General features: G+C 37.6%; 4 protein-coding genes across 4 annotated transcripts; 2 read left to right on the top strand and 2 right to left on the bottom strand.

Moving 5' to 3' along the window:
• The first annotated feature begins 79 nt into the window (after positions 1–79).
• LOC117787218 (protein SCAI) lies at positions 80–7,288 on the top strand. Its single transcript, XM_034625684.1, has 10 exons — positions 80–200; positions 3,279–3,422; positions 3,486–3,668; positions 4,020–4,250; positions 4,327–4,449; positions 5,277–5,420; positions 5,479–5,795; positions 5,854–6,108; positions 6,173–6,376; positions 6,555–7,288. The coding sequence occupies exons 2-10, from the start codon at positions 3,325–3,327 to the stop codon at positions 6,797–6,799; spliced, it is 1,800 nt and encodes a 599-aa protein (XP_034481575.1). The 5' UTR covers positions 80–200; positions 3,279–3,324; the 3' UTR covers positions 6,800–7,288.
• A 1,589-nt stretch (positions 7,289–8,877) lies between these two features.
• LOC117787875 (chymotrypsin) lies at positions 8,878–9,875 on the bottom strand. Its single transcript, XM_034626497.1, has 2 exons — positions 9,583–9,875; positions 8,878–9,524 (listed from the first exon to the last, which is right to left on the bottom strand). Exons 1-2 carry the CDS (start codon positions 9,828–9,830, stop codon positions 8,939–8,941), a joined length of 834 nt encoding a protein of 277 aa, XP_034482388.1. The 5' UTR covers positions 9,831–9,875; the 3' UTR covers positions 8,878–8,938.
• An 88-nt stretch (positions 9,876–9,963) lies between these two features.
• On the bottom strand, positions 9,964–11,516 carry LOC117787874 (aldose 1-epimerase). The gene is made up of 2 exons (XM_034626496.1): positions 11,397–11,516; positions 9,964–11,329 (listed from the first exon to the last, which is right to left on the bottom strand). Exon 2 carries the CDS (start codon positions 11,266–11,268, stop codon positions 10,171–10,173), a length of 1,098 nt encoding a protein of 365 aa, XP_034482387.1. The 5' UTR covers positions 11,269–11,329; positions 11,397–11,516; the 3' UTR covers positions 9,964–10,170.
• A 711-nt stretch (positions 11,517–12,227) lies between these two features.
• On the top strand, positions 12,228–13,741 carry LOC117788371 (transmembrane emp24 domain-containing protein B). Its single transcript, XM_034627124.1, has 4 exons — positions 12,228–12,407; positions 12,493–12,570; positions 12,625–13,056; positions 13,372–13,741. The coding sequence occupies exons 1-4, from the start codon at positions 12,261–12,263 to the stop codon at positions 13,426–13,428; spliced, it is 714 nt and encodes a 237-aa protein (XP_034483015.1). The 5' UTR covers positions 12,228–12,260; the 3' UTR covers positions 13,429–13,741.
• The last annotated feature ends 5,545 nt before the right edge of the window (positions 13,742–19,286 follow it).

Here is a 19,286-nt window from a genome sequence, read left to right as displayed (position 1 = left end):
GGCATCGGCATAGGCCGCGGTGACAAACGGCAACGGTAACGGTAACGGCAAAAGCAACGGCAACAACGGCTGCGGTGGCGGTGGCGGCTGCTGCTTGTGTTGTTGGTGGCAGTGGCAGCGGCAGCGGCAGCGGCAGCGGAAGCGGCAGAGCCTGTGGCAGTGGCAGTGGCAGAGCCTGTGGCAGGTACAACAATGATAAGGTAAGGCACACAACTGGTTGAACTGCAATTCCGCAAAGCGGGTCAAACAATTGCAAATGGCGCTCACATACAAGCATTTCAAAAGGTTGTTCTCAATTCCATATGTTTTCGCGATTTCACAAATTGCCAACAGATTTCCGTATTTTATGGCTGGTTGCAAACATTTTTTTTTGGCGTTTTTGTAGTGACAACAATTTTTGGAACATCTCAAACCAATTTTGTTCTGCTGCCGGGCATGATAATTTAATTAATTTGATAAATACAGATTTCCAATCACACAGAGAAAAAACTGCAACTGCCTCAAGTAACGCAGTCAAACAACAACAAACAAACACAAATCGAAATGTTGAGTTAAAAGTTTTTCCTACAATTCACAAAGACAGACAGACGGACGGACGGACAGCCAGACGCTCGGTCAGCTGCCTATTCACAGTTCACATCCTGCGGGGATATCATCTCTACATTTGAATATATCATATATATGTATGTATGTACAATGTATATGGATATGTATAGCATGTGCCTGGGGCAAAGTTTGTGTAGGAATTCTATAATTTGTACGCTCTTCTTAGGCCCTGTGTCTAAACGTACAGAGGGTCTATTAAGTTTGTCAACAAAAAAGTTTGAAATAAGCGTAACAAACCCCATCAATAAAATATATACTTGATCAGTTTCAAGACATAGATCTCAGAAACTGGAATGATTTTGGAGCAACCCCTAGAGTTTTTACAGCTTAAGTACAGGGTCTTTTCCAGTCGGGCTCACTCCACTTAAGACTTTCCTACTAGTTAATATAAATAAAGTTAGCAGCTGTCAAGAATGAGAATATATATATATATATGTGGAGTATACTTACATATGCTCAATTGTTAAGCTAAAGTTGGAAGTCTGCGGATGCAAAGGACAACATCATTATCAGTGTCAAAATGCCATTAAATGTGTAAATGTGTAGCATACAATGCCTTTGAAGGATTACACACACACACACCACACATGCTTGTTTACTCATACGCCAACAAAATAAAAAGTAGAAAAAATAAGTACGAGTATTAAAAAAAAAAAAAGAAGAAATGTGCAGCTTTGTCAAATAGCAAAAGCGTTGAGAGTATGGAGTGCCAGCGAGTAATATTTGTTGAAGTGCTGGCGGGCATTGAAAACACATATACACACCAACACAGATAGAGAGAAGCACGCACACATGTGGACCGCTTGGCAGTTAGTCAAAAAAGCGTTGACTCCTCTTCTCATCTGTCCTCGTGTCTATTCTGTTCTGTTCTGTTCTTTTCTTTTCTGTTCTGTCTGGCGTTGAGCGCCAAAGTGCGTTGCATACTTTTTTGCGCGCTTTGTTTGACTAGCATTGGGATTTTCCAGCAGTTGTCGTCATCATCGCGCACAAGTAACAACAACAACAGCAACAACAACAGCACCAGAAACAACAACTAGTTAAAACAGCAAGTTGAGCAGAACAACTTTTTTCCTTACTCTTCACTTTCACAACATGCAGTCAGCCGACAGGCGACAAAAATGTCAATTTGACAATATGCTGGCCTTGTAACTTGGTCAAATTATTTAATTTGAGTGAATTTCTTTATTGCTAATTTACAAATAATTTAAAGCAGTCTTAAGTTAAGTCAAAATCACGTCTAGCCACAAACAAAAGCGAGCCTGATTTAATTTGTTGCATGTCCTCAAGCTGCCTGCACTAGCTGTGTATGAAAGTGTTGTGGTGTGTGTGTGTCGGAGGCGGGGTTGTGTTAATAAGCATTGGCAGAGTGGCAACGACTTTGCTTAGTATTTTTTTCATTTCCGGCTTCCACATGTTGACATGTTGCTGCTGTTGCCTGACGTTGATAATGATTCCGATGATAATGATGATGATGATGATAATGTTGATGAAGTCAGCAGCCGACCAGTGAGTGAGTCAGCTTGTTTAGTTTATCAGCTTTGTTTAGTTGTCTCCAAACACACTCGTTATGCCTTGTCTCGACTCAACTCGTCTCGTCTCGTTCACGTTGCGTATGCGTAATTTTCATATTATGTAATTTTGACTTGTTAAATGGACTCTTAATTTGATTAGGGCGCCATAATTATGAAGTGGCTCCGCTTCACTCACACTTCTGAGTGACGTGAGTGTCCTTCGCAGCTTCCTTAAGACCCACATTTACTCCCATTTATCTCCCCTGCTGTTGTCTCTGTTGCTGATGAGCTCATATTGAAAGTCTTTGTGTGTGCCAGCGACCTAGTTTGGTCAAAACCCAAATCAATGTGGTCGCTGTGGCGCCATTTGCACTGCCGACCCTTTTGTGCAGTGTCCCCCTTTTAATGATGATTTCTCTACTCTTCTCATTTTTATTAGTTTTTTTTTTGTGAATTTTTCTTTTGGCCTTTTTCAATTCTGACTTACTTAGTCCACCTGGTCGAGCGTTATTAATTGAGCTTTTGATGCATTGCTGCTGTTCAGAGAAGTACCAATTGTCTCTCTGTTCAGCTGTTCAGCTGTTCCTCTGTCCGTCTGTGCGCTTAAAAGGCTACGTAATTGTTTTCGCCAAATGGAAATTTTAATTAAATTTGAATTCGAGCTTGGCAAATTGGCTTTAAAAATTGCGTCATCCGGAATCGGCACACGTATTGAATTTATTTTGCCGCAACTTAGCCAATTGGAAATGATCAGATATATGTATATTCAAAAATATATTTCCGTTGTTGTCCGCTGACATAAAAATTAAAAATTTAATAATGCAGCATTGAGGAAAAATTGCCTATTAAGCATACGCCGCTTTGGCATTTATTGTATCCATGGCAACGGCGATGCATCATTATTATCATCATCATCGTCATTATCATCATTATCGATAGCTCAATGAGCGGCTGAATGGAATCTCAAGTGGGCAACGTTCCCGGCTTTAAATATATGTACAGCATATCGTATACAAGTGCCTTAGATACATAGATGCAGATACATAGATAGATGGAAAGATGGATGGATAGATACGATACACAAATTACTTGATGCAGCTTGTTTTTTTTTTTATGGCTTAAGCTCGATTTTTAACTAACTGTATTTTTGTTTGCTTGCAGCAATCCTGGCTCGCACACATAACACTTTGGGGAGGCAGAGAACGGCATGGTGAAAATGGAGTCCACTGAAGAACAGGATAGAAAGCTTGTTTTGGAGTTTTGCCATTTGCTAGAGAAATCCAAACAGCTATTCAATGGACTCAGGTGAGCTAAATAAACAAAAGTGAGCAATACATAATACGAATAATAATTTATATATTCTCATAGAGATCTGCCGCAGTATGGCCATCGGCAGTGGCAAGCGTACTTTGGACGCACCTTTGATGTCTACACAAAGCTGTGGAAATTCCAGCAACAACATCGCTTGGTGCTCGACTCAAAGTATGGACTGAAACGCTGGCAAATTGGCGAAATAGCCAGCAAAATCGGACAGCTTTATTATCACTATTAGTGAGTATATTCACCCTGCAATCTACCTATTCTAGGAATGGGTATCCAAGTATTAAAATATGTTTTATTTATTTATTTTACATCGACTAAAAGTAGTCGACAAGGATTTATTTAAGATATAGAAATTTCTTAAAAATAAGATTTTAAATTATTTATTTAATGGCCTTTTAGTTGAATTTTTTTCTTGCATATTAATACAATATATATATCGTCATATATTTATTTAAGCTTATTTTTAATTTTGAATGAAGAATTTAAAATCTTATTTTCTAATTTTATAAGAAAATTAAATTTTTTTTTAACATTTAATAAATTGAAAAATTATCTATACTTCTCCTATTTCTTAAACAGTTTAAGAACCAGCGAAACGAACTACCTGAATGAGGCGTATCAGTTCTATGCGGCAATACGCGGACGTGCGTATTATTCACGGGCCGCTAAAGAAGATCGGCCCGATTTGATGGTGAAGAAGCTGCGTTATTATGCACGCTTCATAGTCGTCTGTCTGCTGCTCAAGAAGATGAAACTGGTGCGGGAGCTGGTCACCGAGTTGGAGAAACAAATACAGGAGTACACAAACACGTAAAAGGATAACAAATCGCATAATGCTGATCATGTTTTTTTTTACATTTTCGTTGGTATTCAAACCTTTTTGCAGTTACGAGCCGGAAGATCATTTGGAATGGTCTCTGGTGCTTGAAGAAATCAAGGGATTCATCAAGGCAGAGGCAGCTGTAGCAGTGCTGCATGCCGACTCCAATCCAATCATATTATCACACAGGTGAGTCGTTGGCACAATCGTTCAACCATCCAGCGTACACTTTGCCCGTGCTTTCGTCGGCGGAGTAGGAGTATGGAGAGCTTGTGGGGACTTTAGTTATGTGGGGTTGCTCTTTATATGTTTGCGTAGGTATACGAGTTTTGCTTCTGTTTCGTTGCTATCACTTATTTCGTTTATTGTGCTTATCACAGAAGACTTGAAAAAAATAAAAAAAACACAAAAGAAACACTCACCGTTGTCATTCGTCACGCACTTTTCCATGTTTTCCCCTCCACTTACACACACACACACACACACGACAATGAATACCAAGCGGAGTATATTTTTGCAGTCTGCAAAACTTCAAAAAGTTTGAAAATAAATATAATATTAACAAAAAAAATTTTTTAGTGTAAAAGTTAATAATTTTCATAAAAATCTATCCAAAATTATAATTTAATTATGACTAATAATAACAAAAATTATTGTTATGTTTCAAATATTTTTATTTCTAAAGTAAAGTTGAAAATTGCGCCTGAAAATAGACTTTATAAATTTAAACTGAAACTTTTTCAAGTTGATAAAGGCAGTTAATCTGCAAAAGTTTTCATTGTCTACACACACTACAACTCATCACACATACAACGTTATCATTTCATATGTTCTCCCCCCATCCACACACCTACATACACATAAATACACAAAAACACACACACACACACACACACACACATACTCCTTTCCCCCCATATCACCTCATTAGTGCGCCACATTCTCAATTCTTCTGTGAAAGCACGGGCCCCCGCAATTGCTTGTGGACCAGCACAACTACAATGACTTATGGGCAGTGGTTCCGGTTCTAGGTTATCACCGCTGACGACGCCGCCGTGCGAGCGATCGCCGCATATGACCCTCAGTCTCCAGGAGATTCTCATTGTGGGCTCGGCATGCGAGCAGGCCAAGTTCTCAGAGCTCACCATGGATATGTTTAGGTAAGCGGTGTGTCATTCATTCTCCCAAGAAATCCCTGAAAGCCGTATAATTCTTTAGGATGCTGCAAACGCTGGAACGTGAGCCAACGGAGTCGGCAACGAATCCGCTGAGCATGTCCCATGGGCTGCACGGACACGACGCAAGTCCGGCGGCCAGTCGCATACCACCATATGGAGTGCCGGGATCCAAGGGATACTTGGAGAATGGCCGTCATTATCGAGACAATCCTCATAAATATTTACTATACAAGCCTTCGATTAGTCAGCTATTGGTCTTTCTGGCCAGTGGCTTTAAGGAACTGCCACTGGGAGGTGCTTTACTTTTGTACATGTCAGCGGACGGCTGTTTCTCCACCACAAAGCACCCCGAGGACTGTAAGTACTTAATATTACATTAATTTATTATTATTTATTAATTACATTGCATTTGTAGATGGTTATGAGCTGGGTGGACTGGCCACCAGTGTGAAGCGCGACAGTGTCGATGGTGGCGGACTCTCGTGTCGTGGTAAATCTTACAAGGAGAATCACTGTCTCTATCCTGGCGATCTCTATCCGTTTACACGTCGTCCCATGTTCATCATCATCGACTCGGATAATTCGTTTGTCTTTCAACACATACCCCGCTATTTTGGTCAGCCCCTGGTCATTCTTATGTCACCGCAGGATGTGCCGCCCGCATTTCAAGGTAAGTCATTTGACATACACATTATATTATTATATCTACATATATTATTTTCTCAATTTCTTAGCTGATGTGCAACATCATGGCTCTCTGTTTACATTATTCCTGCATTCTCCGCTCACGGCCCTCTGCTACATTTGCAATGTCGGCGATGTGCCCATTCATCACTGGGAACGCTGTCAAACCTACGTGGATCGTTTCATCACTGAGGCCTCTCGCCTTGTCACACGTTGTCGCATCGATGAGATTGAACAGGGAATTGGGTTTATTGGTAGGTTCACAGGGGAATCTATGGATCAACGTTATATTATTACTGATAAAATTTGAATTTTTTTAATATTTAAAATTAAATATTTCTCTTTTTTTATTTTATACTTTTTATTTCATTAGTTGTTCATCAAATTATATAATAAATTCTTGTTATTTTTGTTTCTTAATTTTCCTTTTAGACTCGTCCTATGTTCAGTTCTTTGGCGATGATTTTCTGCGCACACTCATCTTACGTTTCGTCTTCTGTGATGTTGTGCTCCGCTTGCACCGCGGCTTTCGTGGACGCCACATGCGACCGCGTTGCGAGCCACAGCTGCCGGCAAATGAACTTCTGGAGCACCCCTCGCTATCGCACATCATTTTCCAATTGGCATCGGCTCTCGATGTGCGTGGCCATTTCTCCGAGGGCCCCGAGTGCGACTGATGATTTTTTTTGGCCGTAGTCTTAGTTATAGTCATAATTTTCTATACGAGACAACAACTTATCCAACTTGTATCCTCGCATTGCCTGGACAGAAACTTTCCGTTAATACATTATGTGTATAATACTTTACCGCCGGGTTGGAATAGGATTATCAGTTGGAGTTTGGGTTGGAATGGGAGCTAATCAAGAATCGTACTTAGTTTAATTTCAGTAATGATGTTGAGGGGGATGATAATATTTGCCGCTATTGTCGAAAGCTGCATATTCAACTTTTATAACATACATACAGATAAAACCAAATAATAATATTAACATGAATATACATAAATAAACACAAACGAGTATATTATACCCGACTACTTACGAGTATATAAATTAATCAAGAAGTAATTAGCTAGTTTTCTTATATAGTGCGTCGCGCAATGGAATGGTCCAATGTTAGTTGCTTAGCATATACATAAAAAATGAGAGAAAAACATATACACAACATAATAATAACTAAATTAATAATAGTAAAGCTAACGCAGAATGAATGGGAAAATTTAAGAAACATGTAAAAGAATCTAACAAACGATAACTGCCAAAATGAATAAATCAAATTTAGTTGGAAATAGAAAAATCGAACAGCAATTTTTAAGAATTGAATCCATTTTTTAAGAAAAATTAGAGCAGAAATATAAAATTAAAAAAATCATAAAAACAAAAACATTATCATACGCAGCGATAAATATTTAGCTTTTATACAACATGAGGAGAATAATAAGATTTATAATTAATAATAATAAAATCTATTAACACGACACACTATATAAGAAATGCGTTTATTAATGCATTTTCATGCATTGTACACAACGCTCATAAACAAATTAATATATAAACAATATATATAAAAATAATAATTGCATATAGGTATTATTATGATTACAAGATGACTGAAAGTTACTGTTTCAAAACGCAAAATTTAGCAAATATAATAATTACTTATATACATATAAAGTTAAGTGGAACACAAAAAAAAGCAAGATAATATACTAAATATATTTTGCGTATGTTAAATAAATTAAAATTAAAGAAGAAACCCAGCAAAACCATTTTATACGACTAAAAGAAAACTAAGCATACAAAATCTATACTTGAGCATCCGATAAATGAAAAAAAAGAATACTATTTTCGATTCGGCATTCATATTTACTTCAAGAGATTCCCATATAGGAAATGAGCTAATTATACTAAATTGAAACGTTTCGTTATTTTGGCGTGAAAATTTATATCGGAAAAGCTTCGATAATAATTCCCATAACACAACATTTAACAGTTCAAGTATATATGAAAATAAAGCTAGTTAAACGTAAAGTAAAAATATTTATATTTGCAAGTTTTCTACAAGCCCAAATCGTTGACTTTGCTTTTCAGTTATCGTTTAATAATAATAATTCTGTGCATTTTTCAAATTTCCAAATACCAAAAGAAAATTTAAGCTAAATTTCAAAAGTCTCAAGCTAACTTATTAACAATAAACAAAGCGAAAACCGTAAATTATTTTTTAAAGTTCTTAATACTCTTATCATCTTTGTTAACAAAACATATTGTATAGACTCTTGACAAATTTATTTAAGTATTGTATATATTTTACTCTAAAAAAAAATAAGAAAAAATACGAATGATAAAAAGGCTCTTGAAATGGTGAACCAAAAGTAAAAGAAACGAGTTTTGCAAAAGCATAATCATTTCCATTAGATTTTGTACATTTAACAAATTGCATTTACATAAGATATAAAACCAAAAAACAAAAAGAAAAAAAAAACAGCAAAAATAATAAACAAATGAATTCATGATTAATCAGCAACATTAGCCACACGTAAGCGATACAACAAATCCCACAAAGAGTACATTCAAACATTATCATAAGCAAATTGTTTATCACTATCAAACCATAAACAACAAAACGATAACAACAAATTTAGCAAAGCCACAAAAAACATAAATGAAATATTATGAAAATATGGGAAAAGGGAGTGTATGGAGTTTGTATGAGTAATAAGAATAAAGCACATGTTTGAAAAGAAAAAAGTACAAAATTAACTTGCATGATAATTAAATATATCAATTTATTTTTATAGGATATAATTCGTTACTAGTCTAGGTCAATCGACCTGTGTGTTTCTCAATCCAATCGATGAACGAGGAGACACGTGTAAATATATCTGGTACTTTGATCCGACAGATTTCATCGAAACCATGTGAGACAATCCCAACTACAGTTCGTGAGTTATCATCTAGTATCAGAGGTCCACCAGAGTCGCCACGGCATGGCAATCCTTGAGTGGAATCAACGCATAAAAAGGAACTCAGTATTAGTTTCCGTTCGCCTATTAGATAATCATTCCATTCTTTCTCGCACTGCTTATTGGAGATTATCTTTAATGTTAAAAATTGCAATACATCACTGGGTTTTTGGTTGGCGGTCCATCCCCATCCAGAGCTAATCGCAGTTCGACCCACGTATGTATTTTTATTATCTTTCCCCTTTGGCAACTTTGCGGGCTGTATATAGGCACTCATCTCAAGATCACGAGGCAACTTGATCAGGCCAATGTCAAAAGCCACAGTGTTGCGATCATATTTGTGGTGAACAATGGTGTTGCTCCTTTTGACCCACATTTGCACAGATCCCAACTCTTTAGCATTCATATTGATAATACCCGCAACTACGAGAACCTTAATTCTGTAAAATAATTGTTTGAATAATTAGCTCTTTATTATTTATTGTAAAGACAACTTACAAAGTAAGTTTTGGCTCCTGCAAGCAATGTGCTGCTGTCAATATCCAACGCTTGGAGATGATAGTGCCACCACATGAGCTATGTTCATCCTTCGAGTTGCTGAAGTAAGACTGCAGACCTACCTGGTAGGGAAATTGTTTGGGCTTCGCCGCTGTTCCATTGATAATTCTCAAGTGCCCCTGACTGAGTCCTAAAGTCTTGCTCACCAGCAGACAGACTATGATTACCAGATGCCTCATTTGTTTCATTAAGCATTCAGGCAGTTCTGTTCGACTCTTATATAGTCTCTTGTGGCTTCTATAATCTTTATATCTTTATACTTTATAGCCCTTGTTCGTGCCTTTGACTCGACTTATCACAGACTTTCGTAAGTAAAAAATATTTTAGGTGCTTTCAATTTATTAGTAAGAACTTTGTTTGTATACAGGGAGTTAGTTGCATATATGCCATTATCTTTGGGCCTATAACTAATATATATTATTTGACACTTGTTACTGAATATAGTATTACAAACTATTAGATTGGTTTGTATAGAGAGGGTTAGTTGCATACATGGCATTAGCTTTTGGAATATATAACAATGATGTATTATCTGGAACTTAGCTTTCCAAACTTGTAGATTACTTCATGGTGGTACTTTTCGCCAGGTCGCAAAATGGTTGAGGGGAAATTCTCATGATTTACCGAATCAGGAAACTTTTGAGTTTCCAAACAGAATGCACCTTGCTTGGTGTATTCAGCGCCTTGTTTGCCGGATACGGGAGTCTCACCGACTTCCTTATTGGGCAAAAAGTTGCCAGTGTAGAGCTGTACACCAGGTTGATTGCTTGCCACTTCCATCCAGCGACCGCTTGGTGGATGTACGACCTTGGCAATTTTGGAAATGGACTCTGGTGGCGTGAATTTCACGCAGAAGTTGTCATCATATCCAATTGCGGGCTCCAATTGCCGGAGGCGATTCCCTAGCTTACTGGCAACACGCAAATCAAATTTACTGCCGTCCACCAGCGTGATATTGCCAGTGGGAATGGAATTCGAGTCCGTCTCTGTGATGCCATAGGCGTTGATCTCAACCGTATGCTCATCAAGTCCAGCTTTGCCTGCCTTGTGTCCAGCCAGATTGAAGTAGGAATGGTTGGTGAGATTAACGGGTGTTGGTTTCGTGGTCACCGCATCCATGGACACATGCAGACAGTTGTCTTCGGTGAGCGTAAATGTTGCTGTTGCTGTCACCTCACCGGGATAACCTTCGTGGCCATCGGGATTGGTATGCTTCATGCTGACGCCATTGGAGAGGACTTTCACAACTTCCCAGTGAGCTTTGTCGAATCCAACGAACCCGCCGTGCAGCTGGAACTCGCCCCTGTTGCGAGAAACTTCGATAGGTTTTCCATCCAGCACAAATTTGCCGTTTGCAATGCGATTGCAAACGCGGCCAATTGTGGCGCCAAAATACGGATTCTTGTCACTTTGATACCCGGCCAAGTCATCAAATCCAAGGGTCACGTCCTCCACCTGACCTTGAGCGTCTGGCACTTTTATGCTGCTGATGGTGGCGCCGAGGGTAATTATCTGTACAGACATTTGCTCCTCATTGCTCAGCGTAAATCTTCGAATCTTCTCCGTCTTCTTGGTGAAAGGATTCACTGCAGCGGCAGCAAAAGTATCTTCCGTGACGTATACCATGTCGGATAAGGTGTAGATCTGACTTCGCAATGAGCTGTTTAGCGGTGTGACTTGGCTTTATCTATTAAGTTCACACAGCACTTTATATATAATTTAATCACTTAGCAAACCAAAAAATAAATACGAACGTCTGGATATGTATGTATATAAATGTATGCTTGTATTTATAAAACATTCCATGTCAACAAGTGTTCTCACCTGATGATTCTTTCAACAGATAACCCTTACGAAATTGTTGAATATTATCAGTTGTTGCTAAAATGCACATCCATATATGCTACTTAAATATAATTAATGTTTGTTTACCTTATTTATTTTTCCAATTGTTTTGTTTCAAAAAAGTTTCATGAAATCGGACCGACGTTGCCACCGTTTATTTTAATGTTGCAAGACCGAAATAGATAATTTTCATTTAAAAGATCCCTTTTTATCTTTTGCGAATTTTTCTATAATAGCTAAAATTTTAACCATTTACCCTAAAATTTTGTTAGAATTTTAGCGAATTTCAGATCTATGATCTAGATAATTGTTCTCATAGCTATTTTAGGCAATTATTTGTGTTTAAATACTTTAATTTAAATCGCGCACCACATGCATGTTTTGAAAAAGACAAAACGGTGTGGCAGCCTTGTTCCAAGAAAAGATAGTTTAGAACGTGTGGCAGCTCGAATTGAGCTCGCTGTTAATAACAGTTAAGCGAAATGTTAAGTTAATAGAGCCAACAGTTACCCCAAAACGACAACAACAAAGCGACAGCTTATCTGTGTTTATAGCAGTTTAACAGTTGCTGAATTTAAATTACAGGCAAAAAAAATTGGTGAAAATTAAAATTCTGCAAAAATTTTAAAAATTCTAGCTTCAAAATTAAGAAATATTGAAAAAAGAATTTTTTTCAGTTATTGATCTGAAATGGTACGACTTGCCAGATCTGGCCACCTTTTTCTAGGAAAGGTGGCAGCCCTTCGGTTAACAATAGTGTTTACAAAATTAAAATGGGATCGACGTGGCAGCGGGAACGATTGAATTTATTGGTGCCAATTGCATTAATTTGCTTTGTGCTCCTTATTAAGACATCCAGCGCACAAGAAGCACAACAGCCATGGTACGAGAATTTACCCGCCGTCGCGATGGATTACAAGGTGCAGCCTCAAAGTCAAAACTCCATTTAAGAAAAAGGAACAACATTAACTAAACTTATTTTATATGTATTTATTTAACTCACAGGTGCATATAGACGCCGGTAAGGAGGACTGCTACCATCAATATGTGCAGGCGGGAGCCACTTTCTACGTCTCATTCAGTGTAAGTGAGTGAACTCAGCATCCACGTAGTCTGCTCATGCAATCTCGTTAACAGGTGGTGCGCGGAGGGGATGGCATGGCCGGATTTGCTGTGCGCAATCCAGCTAATGAAGTTGTGAAGCCCTATCAATGGCAGGCAACAGCAGATTACACAGATCAAGTGTCGCCAGGCGGTTACTACTCCGTTTGCATTGACAATCAGTTCTCACGCTTTGCGGGGAAGCTGGTGAACATCTACATCACAGTTGTCAAATACGATGCATGGGACAAATACGCCAAAGAGATCGAAGAGCTTCAGCTAAACATGCAAAACTTTACGTCTTCAATCGGCACCGTTGAGCGTAACATCAACGACATGATTGACTACCAGGCTCACAGTCGGCATCGCGAGTCTCGCGATTATGCGCTCCTGTTGGACAACAATTCGTACATTCAAACCTTCTCGATTAGCCAAATTGTGGTCATCCTGATCACGTGCTCCATACAGGTAAGGGCTTAGACAGCTGGTAAGCTAAACATACGTGAAGTTTATACGGCAGCTTAGGGCGGCTTTAATGAAAATGAGTTTATAAACACTTTTCATGCGCTTGAAGTGATTCTGAGAAACTAGTTTCTTTTTTATAATCTAATTTAATTGTAATATAAACGCTTATCGCTTTGACATTAATTTCAAACAAAGCTGATTCAGTTTTAAGCTGAAATCTATATACTTTTTACGCTCAAATGCTGTCAACAGTGGCCATATAAACTTGTTATTTGTAATCGGTGTTAATTTGTACAATCTGCTTATTTTCTTTTTTAGGTTTTCTTTGTACGCAAGCTGTTCGATGTGAGGACCAGCTCAAAGAGCCGTATTTAGATGCTAATTATGATATTATTGTGCAGTCGGCCACCAGTTTGCGGCATTTACCTGCAAAAAGCTGTAAAGAACTAATACTTTCCCTTTTTTTTATACGTATATTCACTTTCCCCCAGCACTATATATACATACAAGACATTCATTCATTATGAGACCCCCTTCCCTATGATAATTATTTAATTGTTGGCATAAGAACAAGTGCAAACTTAACAGACTTTTTAACTACTATTTGTCATTTGAGTACATACAACTTATGTGATAAATGTAAATGTGTGAGTTTTTAATTAAATTAAAATTGATATTTTATACTTGACATATTGTACAATACTTGTACGTCACGTTTTAAAAGCATTTTATGTATTTTGGGTTTGTGTCTAGACTAAGTCCTTAAAAGTCCTGCGCGCTTTTGAATGTATTCGAAAGTATATTCCTTAACCATAATAGCTCGTCGTATCAACGTTGGGTGCACTGAAACTGGGGGCGTCCAACTCTGACAAATATCCCTCACCGTGATCGTAGCCCGGCCGGAGAACGCCCTCCCTGAAAAGAGGAAAAATTTATATTAATAATACATATAAGAGATTGAAATATTAATATATTTACTCACCCGAAATCGCGTCCACTGACGGCACGGTAAGTGTTTCTGGGAAAATAATTGCTGTAATCAAATCGTTGCGCGGTTATTGACATTACAATCATCAAAAGGCACAATAGAAACGCAAATAAATTGAAGGACAGCATGATTAAAGAGTGTATTATATATTAAATAAAATAAATAAATGAGCTATTTCGATTTCTCGTCTTTCAATGTCACTATTCGCTATCGAACTTATCACAATAGACGCTTTTGGGTTGTGTGTTGTTTTGAATAGAGAGAGGAAGCTATTTATACGAATACTAGATGATAACCAGTCCTAAACGGAACTAGTTTCATATCTAACAAGAAATTTAAATATTGCAAATTTATTATTATTATGATTATTGTTATTAAAATCATTGTTTTAATTTTAAAGATAATAGTTTGCTGTTAAGTGCACACGGTTACAAACTTGTCTCGTGTTTTATTTTATATAAAATAAATATTTATTTCTTATTTGTGCGTCAAGCATTTAAATCATATGCAAGGCAATAAGATACAAAACATGTTTATTGTCAACAATTCTGGTTTCGGAAAAAATGCGCGACTTTGAAACACCCTATATAGTCTGAAGTCTTAATGTGAATCTTTAAGTTGACTTTTTAACTACAATGTTTTTTATATTTTCGTAAAGCTAAATAATTTTGAAGTTAAAGATTTAAGGCTGTGTGACAGTCGCTTTTACCCCCACTTTTTAGTTGTTATAGGGTATACAAATATAAGCAAAGATGAGTAAATAAACTAACATCTACCATTGAGGTGAATGGATAGAGGAGAGTTACTTATACTAATTTTAGTTGCCCTGATCATATTTATATTTTTATATATTATATTATTATATTATAAAATTAAATTTTTTTTTAGTTTGCATCAAAATTAATAAAAGCTTATATTAAAATTAAAAGTGTATTCTGCTTCCATTATTACCTATCTAAGAATAGTTCGAGTACGAGGTCTGAGATATTTCCATGTTTCCAAATATTTTTTTTTCAACTTTTTCTTTTTGCGATTACTCAAATATTCCATCATATATCTTAAAGTCAAACTTATTTATCCATATCCATATCTTATTTGATTATATATATCAACATACATTAATTAAATGTTTTATTTAACTATTTTGTGGGTAAATCTTGTGCGTTATTGTGGGCACTTGCATAAATTAAAATGATATTATGTGTGTGCTTATCTGAGGTGGCATTCATCTAGCATACACCACCTGCCACATGCCACATGCCACCACCTCTTGTCGCAAGCTGTTAGCGGATCCTTAAAGTAGGCAGCGTTGCATTGAAAATGAAGCCGCAAATGATGCGAGTTGGCCTCAAACTAAGACCCTAATGGCCACACACACAAAGATAAGCAAGTATACATATGTGTGTGTGTGTGTGTGTGTGTGTTTGTGCTTGTGTTAGTGCTGGCTCTTTAACTGTTTTAAACGCCATTGTTAAAATATTGCTCATACGCACTTCCGCCCAAAATGGGGTCTTTGCTTGGACTAATGATGCCACCGCCTGTGCCACAGTGCTGCCCAAGACCATAGAACAGTATGGAACACTGCCAGGCAGCGTCATATAGCTTTTTGTAGCTCCGCCCATCGTGTAAAGCGACATCAGCATCAGATAAATGGATGGGGGTATGGAACGCGCCTGCGCATCAACCACCGCAACATGGGACGATGATAATGGGGGTGTACGAGAGGTACATCCATGCTGCATGGGGCATCCTTGCAATAGCGCTTTGCGATTGCCGATGGGCCCTTGTGATTACCAGCTCCATTTGTGGGAGGAGTAAACGCTGCCACTGCCGCTGCCACTGCCGCTGCTGCTGCTGCTGCTGTTGTCGCCATCTTGAGAGCGCGAGGCACGAGATGATTTGTGTGTGGTAAGGACGAGCTGTTACCAGCTAACGGGATATACACATTAACTTGGAGTGCGCGTTACCGTTACGACACGTCGCGGACCAACATAATAACGGCACTTTGCGGTTAAGATTCGTCGGCCACACGTTGACACAAGCAGCCACAGGAAACCACAAACTGAAGCCTTTTGACCAAGTGGGCAGGGCAGGAAGAAAACGCGAAAAAAAAAAAACAAAAATATATAACTTGGACAAATACGCTTGTTGCTTTTGCTGGCCAGCCAACTGGCAGTAGGCGTGGCACTTCGTGTGTGTGTGTGTGTGTGTGAGTGTGTGTGCAAGAGTCACATGTTTTCCGTTTTTGTGTGTGTGCTGCGAAAATTGTTGTGCGGAAATTATTGAAATTTTCCTTTTGATTTTGTTGGCGACTCCACGCCACGTCACGCGCCCGAAAAACTTGACAGTCTAAGAAGTCTGGGTGCTCAGGAAGGGATCCCCACCAGAAATGGCAAAGTGACGCGTTGCCGCCAACCGTCGGCGTTTCGTTTCGCCTCGTTGTCGTTCCTTTCCTTGTCGCACTGACAAATTTCCTTGCATATCCGTTACAACACTGCAACTCGCAACGAGCAACAAACTAAACAAACAATTTGCGTGGCGCGCCGTCGTCCTTTTCGGTCCCACTCCCTCGCTTCCTCCCGCCACACTTGTCGCACATCCGTCGCCATTTTGAACAATAATTTCGTTTCCGGTTCGCGAAAAAAAGTGCAAAATGCCGCCGAGTAACGCGTTTAATTGATTGACTTACGGTCAGATTAGAGAATCTTAATGTTAGCACAAAATTGTTGCAAAAGTGAAATTAATTATTAATCAATTATATCAAAGTGTTTCGCACATTTTTCGGATAAACTCTAATACATAAACCAGCACAATCCTGAGGTGAGAGGAACTAAAAATTAATTTGAATGTTTTTATTATAGTTTTGCTAAATTTAACAGCTCTAAAAATCTTCTAGAAATTATTAACAGTACATATTTATTGGACTTCAAGCTATTCTCATATTATTAATTTGATTTATTATTTTTTTAAGATTTTTAAATAGATAAATGAATATGTAAAGTTTATTATTCCGATCACATCTAATTCTTTAGTTGAAAATATGAAATAAGCTATGAGAATTCCAATTAGAACTAGAAATTGCACCCATTTCGAAAGATATATTGTTCTCTTGAATGTAATATCGATATAAATATTTTATAAAGATCGGTTTCAAACAAATGTCCAATCACATAGAAGAGCTAGCTGATCATAGAATTTGTAAGAACCATTTTTTTTTATATTTATTTTAACTTGTCTATATTATTTAGCCAAACAAAAAGTAACAAAATATTTAAAGCCCTTACTTTATACCTTTTCTAGAACCAATTTATTTTGATCGTTGAAGGTCCTTAATATAATAAATTCAACTACGCGTAAAATAGCCACGCCCCGGTACCGGTCTTGGTCCCAGCTCCGCCCAGAGTTCTCGGCTAGCAAACCCATTAACCAGAGTCGATAGGTAAATCTTACAAACCATTAAAGTGCCAGCGCCGAGGTCGCGTGTAGCCTCATCCTGTTAATTAAAAGCTCTTCATGGGCATTATGTCATTAGACAGATATGAACAGTATGCAAAAATACGTGTATATTGGCATTAATGCTTGGCAATCTTTTCACTCAACTAGCGAGAACACGCGTCATACTCTCACCCTCCCCCGCACCCTCACCTTACACCCTTAGTCAAGGCATCCTGGCATCCTGCTCGTATTTCCGGTGTGCGCGCGCTCAACGAATGCGATAACTTCAAAATGGCTGCGTGATGTTTGCCTTGTGCTCCTGTTGCCTGGACCGTTTACAATTTGCTAACATGTTAAAAAAAGATGCTCTACAGCAAGGTTGGGGAATCGGGGAGTAGGGGAGGGGTACACAATGATAAATAATAAACAAGGCGTGTGCAGGCCGTTTATATTGTCAGTCGTCTGATGATGTTGTAGATGCGGCAGCACTGATAATCAAATGTTGCAACATTAAAGCGGGTCTGAAATTTAAGGATCAGAACAGAGTAACGTCCTAAGCTTACTCCTCCCTCCCCCGCTGGCTGCTGCTTACGTACGAGTATTTGTGGCATAAATTTCGTTGGCATAAATCAAAATCCAGCAACTTCCGATGAAGGCAGAGTGCAAAAATTTGCATGGCATGCAACACAAACAAACATACATACGAGTACAACAGCACATGCAGCAAACAATAGCGTACAACAAGCTCTGCCACTGTCCATTTGGCCATTAGAAGAGCACGCTCAAATTGCTGCCGCCCACGCATAACGCTCATACGCAGCGTTGTCCCGTTGCCTGGTATTTTTAAGGCACCCAACACAATAAATAACCAAGCAGATAATTATGCATGTCGTCTGCGTGTATCGTGCACACACATACATATTTACATTGGATTTATATATCTTAGCACTAGCTTCTAGTTTTGGTTGTGCTACTAATTATATTCGAGTGTGTGCCAGGTTGCTATTTTTGCAACCATTTTAAATTGCTGCCATTAATTGCAGGCAATTGTATTGTGATTTATGAACACAACTATTTTCAACCATTCAGTGCAAATAATGTGCATAGTACACATACACAAAAAGGAGTAAACGTGAATAGTAATTGGCTTCAAAATTTGATGTTCTGAAATTTTCTTTGTAATTACTTTTTAGCTTAGTTTCTATTAATTGTATTCTATCTCTACAACTCTAGAACTTTAAATTGCAAGAAATTTATTAGATTAACTTAATTCAAACTAAATATTATTTGGAATAAAAAATATAATTAAATCTGTTTATCTATTAGTTAGTTTGTTAAAAGCAGTTTTTGACTAGTTAAAGTAGGTGAAATCTATCTATTGTTATCTTTTAATTAAAGCCATTTTACTTTTCTTTATTTAAAAATTGTTTTTCGTTATGTATTAAATATTAACAAATATTTTAAAACTAAGTCATTTATTTGACTATTTTTATTGTTTTTAAATTTTGTAGACATGTTAAATTGAGGTGCATTATACACCTCACTTTTTGGTTTTCTTCCTATTGTTATGAGACTTTTTTCCGAGTTCTTTCACTTTTAGTCGAACTCAAATTCCCTTTTAAGACTTTAAACAAAGATTAAATCGATATTATATATTTTAATTTAAGTATATTTATCAATAATATTATTCTAATATATATATAATTATTTTTTCATAAATCTAATAATAATAAATAAACATGTATGTTTACTATCCACTCATTTGGCTGGCCCAGAGTCAAGTGGAATCCTTTGCTTAACCAACATCTAG

This window comes from Drosophila innubila (genome assembly GCF_004354385.1).
Source record: "Drosophila innubila isolate TH190305 chromosome 3L unlocalized genomic scaffold, UK_Dinn_1.0 0_D_3L, whole genome shotgun sequence".
In the NCBI taxonomy this organism is placed as follows: Eukaryota; Metazoa; Arthropoda; class Insecta; order Diptera; family Drosophilidae; genus Drosophila; species Drosophila innubila.
Note: the sequence above shows the minus strand (reverse complement) of the source record. Positions and strands in the feature narration are given on the sequence as shown.